General features: G+C 35.7%; 1 protein-coding gene across 1 annotated transcript; it reads right to left on the bottom strand.

Annotated features, from left to right (window-relative positions):
* Nucleotides 1–237: 237 nt before the first annotated feature.
* On the bottom strand, nucleotides 238–5,934 carry LOC103047093 (GTPase IMAP family member 9). The gene is made up of 4 exons (XM_022672846.2): nucleotides 5,363–5,934; nucleotides 5,159–5,259; nucleotides 3,847–3,883; nucleotides 238–2,895 (listed from the first exon to the last, which is right to left on the bottom strand). Exons 1-4 carry the CDS (start codon nucleotides 5,379–5,381, stop codon nucleotides 1,943–1,945), a joined length of 1,110 nt encoding a protein of 369 aa, XP_022528567.2. The 5' UTR covers nucleotides 5,382–5,934; the 3' UTR covers nucleotides 238–1,942.
* Nucleotides 5,935–6,489: the final 555 nt, after the last annotated feature.

Below are 6,489 nucleotides of genomic sequence, written 5' to 3'. Positions count from 1 at the left end.
CTGAAGCGTCAGGCATTATTAGGTTTTATGTCTCTGCCTTTTGAAAAGATAAATGCGATGGGCTATCTCAGTGCTGCTCTCATTTCGACTTGAATGCTAATGCTCTGGCAAATCTGCCAGGCTCCAACAGCTGCCATAGCAAGAGGCATTGCATGGGACACTTTTGTTAGTGCAAGAGTGGCTTACATACACACAGCCACACACACACACACACACAAACACACTATACTGATCTGGTGGCATTTTATGTCTTTATTTTTATCTCATGGCAGAACAAAAAAAGTAGAGTACAGAAACAGTATAGAAAGCATAAAATGAATGGTTTAATTTTTGATGTGTTGTTAGCATTCTTTTATTTTGATATTTTTTATCTTTATTTTAAATGCTCTATGCCACAATTATACAGTGGATCCAACTCTGGAATATTCCTGCACACATAAATATTTAATCGAACAAAAGAAAATACAAAATTACATAGTGAAGTACAATCAAGAATATCCATAACAGGAGCTGAGAATCATAGGGCAAATACATTATACTGCATGCTAAACATCGTGGGTGATAGCAGTTCCTTACCCTGACCAAATCTTGAAGTGTTTCCATACGTTGTGAGGCCTTATGTTGTGAATTCAAGCATGGCCTGATAGTGGGTGCCAGCACCAGCACAGTGGACAGTAATGATCCTGACTGGTGGTATCTGGCTAGACACAGGCTAGAAATGACTGAGCAAACGGGCAAGTGAACAACACTCAGTGCAGGAGGCCCCACATGCATGTCCCAAAGGTCAATATAGGGTTCTTTAACTTCCAGTGGACATGGCAAAATCATGAGACATTATAGTAGCATACCTGTCAAGTTTTGGATTTAAAATAAAGGAAATTTTCCTCCGCACGCTTCGAGCCGTTCCACCAGACTAACCGAGGTTCAGTATCTCCTACATTTTAAGACAGGTTTACAAGATATCTAAAATAACCACCAGTGAACCAATTACAAACTACAATTACAACTACCTTTGTTGCCATTAAAATGCTGTAAACATTCCTACTTATTTAATTCTTATAATACAGCTTAAATAAAATGCTTTTCTAGATATTTACATGAAGTCTTCACTTTTTTGGATACCCTTTCTCTCTTTGCATCCATCCATCTCTCTGATTTGTTGTTCCAGAGTTGTTCCCACTGTCGGAACTAACCTCGCGAGCACAGCTAGGTGGCAGTTCTCGCAAGGTTAGTGGCATTTCAGTTTGCAGAGGCACAGGAATGTTTTTTTTATTATAATAATATAATACGGGAAATTTACAGGAAAATACCAATTCAGGAGGAAGACAGAAACAAGGGGTCCCAAAACGGGAGACATGACAGGTATGTAGTAGTCCCATGTTTAACGACATTTGGCAATGAAGTGCATATCCTAACAGAAATACAGTAAACAATAACAATTTCTGATTGCATAATTGAGTTTTGTCTCATGCATCTGCATCTGCAGTAACTTCAATTTTGCATCAACCAACAATAAATAAAGCATAAGGAACATTGCAAATTCCCAGAATAAGGTTTGTATGTTTTGTCATTACTAGTACAATTAATAATTATATAGTACAAAGCCCAGAAATGCAAAAAAGGTTATTATTGGATTTCTTAAACGTGATATAATAAATAGGGAAAAAAAGAACACATGAAAGTAAAATACATTATATGTAAATCTCTGTCATACAACATGCATCGACCACTACCTTGCAGTACCAATGTAACAGCAAAACCAATGTAACAGCAAAACGGAGCTTGCTGTAGACGTTTAATTTAAGTTCAAATGCTAATGTTAAATTTGAAAAAAGAATTTCCTCTCTGAACCTTATTTCCACATTTACATCTACTTTATGCAGTAGGTCTCTATTTATTTATTCTGTCTTCTTAACATTGACATTGGTTAATGTATAGTCTTTTACAGGCATATTACATGCCCCTCTGGATCGCAGGGATCGTTTTTCCTGAAGTTGAAGATAATTGGAGGTACGGTTGGAGTATAGAAACTTTTAAAAATATACTCATATAAAGTAAAATTGTATATTTTATCAAAGACTGATTTAAGATATTTTAGGATTTTCTCGAACAGTGACATTTCTCGTTCAGCTATCCATCTTGCCTTTTGTTCCTTGTCCCTTATATAAACTTGGATTGCCGTTTCTGCACTTTTCCCGTCTAGCTGAGTCCTCAGCTTCTTTATCTGTTTCTGTATCTGAGCTTTATTTTCTTTCAGGATGCGCTGTTTTTCTTCTTCTATTAATCTCTCAATCTCATGAAACATTTCAGATGTGTAGTGTTTCCCCCCATTTGCAGATACCATCTTATCGATCTGCTCCAGTAGCTGGATGACCTGCTGCTCATCCTGGTCTTCGTTATTGAACACGTGGTATCGTCCGCTGTACATCCTGATGTAATGCATAAGTTTCTGGTTTTGACGTACAAACTGATGAATGCTTTTCCCCTTCAGTTGATCACCGTGAGTAAAGAGGATGATAGTGTATTCTGAGGATTCTTTACCAAAAATGGTTTGAAATAGGTCAACTGTTTTTTCATCTTCCTCTGTAAATCTGCCTAATGTAACCACAACTACAAAGGCATGTGGACCAGGAGAGGACAGTGGAATGCACAGCATAATTCGTTTCATCACCTCATCTGGACTCAAATTAGTGTCAAACAGACCAGGAGAGTCAATCACAGAGACTGTCCTTCCATTCACATTTCCATGAACTTTTTCACAGTGTGTGGTGACAGAGGCTGAGGAGCAAACAGATTCAAATGCCTTTTTTCGCAAGATGGTATTTCCTGTTGCGCTCTTGCCCACACCGGTCCTTCCAATGAGCAGAATCCGAAGTTCATCATCAAATTCTTGCACTGTTGGATCATTAAATTAGCATTATTTCTTTTTACATTGATTGTTCTAATTAACACAGTATATATTTTTATATACTGTATATAGAGTGCACTGTTGCTGTCGTGCAAAAACATTTTTAAAATAATGTGACCGAATATGGGAGGATTTTGTAAAGATTGTGTTTACATTTTGTCAGAATTCAATGATAAATTAACCAACAGAAATGCTCCATCAGACTTTTACATTGACATCTACTGTCAATGTAGATCTCATATCGGAGATAAAGTTTTTTTCATCAAAGTCCTTATGATCACTCATAGATAAAGCTAATAATGTTGATAATCTTAGCATACACATAACACACATAGCTTTCCTGAACTGCAATTCCTCAAAAATATTTTGCACTGTAGTAACCACAAACTGATATTCGATTCACAAAATCAATTTATCATTTGCTTAGAGGAGCCCATGTTAGATAAGTGTTAGTACAAGCTTTGAAAGTCAGACACTGTATAAAGCTTGGAAATGTAAAAATCTTAATACATTATACAATACAATACAAACTTTATAGGTTTTATTGTTATGTTGTGCATTATGATTTGCTAAAAATATTGTGCCTAGCTACAGTCATAGGTACAAAGATTTTACATTGTCTTGTGTTTTACAATCCTTAATACATTCTAGGTATTTTTTTGAAGCAGCTTATGATGTGATTCCATCAGGACTAAGGGAAAAGACACATATCCTGGAAACATGTGGGTAATTTATTGAATTATTTTATGTAATATTTTTTTAACATTTTTTGTTTTAATTCCTTGGTAAATAATGTTGTGCGTAAGTATAAATGTTACTATTTGCATTTGGCTTGTAAGTTAATTTCTATGTAAGCATACGCCCTTGAGTCAGTGTATTTAGGTGTGTCTGAATATTTAAGTGGATTAGAGCCTTTTTTTATTTTATAAATTCCATACCTTTCTCACTGTAAGGGCTTCTCTGTTGTTTAGACATCTGTAAAAAATATATATATATATTCAATCAAAAAAATAGTCTTTAAATGTGATAGAATAATAATATATAATATTATTATATAATTATATATTATATAATTATATTATATTATAATATATAATTTGTCTCATGAGTTTTTGTAGACGTCTGAGTACTTGGCAGTTGAGGCACGGACCATGAACATAGTTCGCTATACTTCTGGATTCTTGTCGAGCCAGTATCAGATGGTAGTGGTTGCTGTGTTCTGCTCACGCAACTTATAATGTGATTTATTGTGTGTGATTGTGCTTAGGTAAGTGTGTTGTTGCCATAGTTAAAGGAAGTGAGCTTAGATTAAGGAGGGATTCTGTTTGTTCATAGGTTATTTTTTGGTAGGTCTGTTACTTGGCAGTTGAGGCAATGGACCATGAACATAGTGTTAGGCTGTGCTTCTGGATTCTTGTCGAGCCAGTATCAGATTGTGGTGGTTTTGCTATTGTTGTTAGTTGAGTGAATAGTAGATCCTGGCTGAGCCCTATGCATAACCCCAGCTGTTAGGTGCAGGATTTGTCAATTTCCTGTATTATATTACTTATTAATAATATAATAATAGTAATAATAATATAATTTTGTGCCCATTTTCCTGATCCTACTAAATTTAGTTAATGGATTAACTCTTTGAAACCGTGATGATGGGCATAGATGTACAGTAACAAAGTAGAACTACTTTACAAAACAAATGTTGTGTCTGTACTTCACTGGAGTAATATTATTGGAGAGACACTGAAAGTAGGGATTTAGTACAGCCAGCTGGATCAAAAAAATAGGTGCCAAATAAAAGAAAATGGCTATTTACATGCCCCAGCTGGCCACAAACGTCAATAGACGTTAATTTCAGGTTAAATGTTGGTCATGACGTCAGATGACAAATATTTTACGTAAGGATAACTTATACTAATACTTTTACGTGCCTGCTGGAGCAACAATCAAAGATCTCCAGAATTTAAAAGAAAATCAATCGATAATGGCATTTACATATCATGTAAAAAGATATATATAGAGATACTTTATGAATACAATATTACTCAAAGTTAAAGTAGTAGGTAGATTTCACGCAGAAAAAAACTAATGCAGAAGGTAAGTACCACCATTCAGTTTTATGGTAAACAATAAATAAATAAATAAATAATAAGAAGAAACAGTTAAAAGTTATCTATATTTTTTAGGTGTTTGATAAATATTTTTTTCATGATTGACAGAGATTTTTTTTCTTTAATTATGCTGCTCAACACTTACCTGCAGTTCAGCCGACACAACAAAACATATCAGCACTGTGAGAACAGACAGCCAGGAGCTGCCCACCGCCCACCGCCCTGTCCTGACCTGGATACTGGAAGCTGTTCGGATGTTGGGATTTAATGGAAATAAACGGGTTTAATGGTCAGTGTTGTGTGAACAGTGGCACTGTAATATATTTAATGGAAATATAAAGGCTCTTACCTGCCACAGCGAATGCCATTGTGTCAGAGGCGAGTTTCAGGTTCCTGAGTTATAGTTTCGTTTCCTTCACATCACACCCGCGCGTGCGCGCACACACACACACTCACACACGCGCGCGCGCAAACACATACGCACACACACACACACACAGAGAAGAGAAGGATACTACAGCCCCAATGTAAGACGAGCCAATGAGACTGCAGGTGGCGCCACAGCCCAGCCTTTTGTTTTCGCCTGATCTTGTTTCATTTTTTCCGCTGATTCAGCTTTGAGTTATAGTACAGTACCAGTCAAACGTTTGGATAACCCGCAAATTCAGTGAGTTTTTTTTGTTCTGCATTATATACTAATAATAAAGTCATTCAAACTAAACAAAAAATGAATTATTTAGTAAAGAAAAGTGTTAAACAAACTAGGAATATGCTTTATATTTTAGATTATTCAAAGTAGCACCTCTTGCTTAGATAACAGCTTTATGAGGTAGAGTCTCCTGGAATGGCTTTCACTTAACTGCTGTGCTGAAGAGTTAATTACAATTAATGTCTTGTCCTATCTTGTCTTGTATATATATATATATATATATATATATATATATATATATATATATATATATATATATACATACAGTTGTGGTCAAAAGTTTACATACACTTGTAAAAAAACATAATGTTATGGCTGTTCTACCAAGTTCTACAACTCTTATTTTTCTGTGATAGAGTGATCGGAACACATACATGTTTGTCACAAAAAACAGTCATAAAATTTGGTTCTTTCATAAATTTATTATGGGTCTGCTGAAAATGTCACCAAATCTGCTGGGTCAAAAATATACATACAGCAACATTAGTATTTGGTTACATGTCCCTTGGCCATTTTCACGGCAACTAGGCGCTTTTGGTAGCCATCCACAAGCTCCTGGCAAGCTTCAGGTCGAATGTTTGACCACTCTTCTTGAAAGAATTGGTGCAGTTCAGCTAAATGTGATGATTTTCTTGCATGAACCCGTTTCTTTAGCACTGTCCACATGTTCTCAATGGGGTTTAAGTCAGGACTTTGGGAAGGCCATTCTAAAACCTTAATTCTAGCCTGGTTTAGCCATTCCTTTACCACTTTTGATGTGTGTTTTG

Source organism: Astyanax mexicanus, chromosome 14 (assembly GCF_023375975.1).
Source record: "Astyanax mexicanus isolate ESR-SI-001 chromosome 14, AstMex3_surface, whole genome shotgun sequence".
Lineage (NCBI taxonomy): Eukaryota > Metazoa > Chordata > Actinopteri > Characiformes > Acestrorhamphidae > Astyanax > Astyanax mexicanus.
The sequence above is the reverse complement of the archived record's forward strand: the minus strand, read 5'-3'. Positions and strand labels throughout refer to the sequence as shown.

What these genes read in the sequence shown, in the direction of transcription:
- LOC103047093 (XM_022672846.2), bottom strand. An exon ending in TTGTGTCGGCTGAACTGCAG is followed by an intron (nt 3,884 to 5,158) that starts GTAAGTGTTGAG and finishes TATTTTTTACAG; the next exon opens with ATGTCTAAACAACAGAGAAG. An exon ending in AAGCCCTTACAGTGAGAAAG is followed by an intron (nt 2,896 to 3,846) that starts GTATGGAATTTA and finishes ATGATCCAACAG; the next exon opens with TGCAAGAATTTGATGATGAA.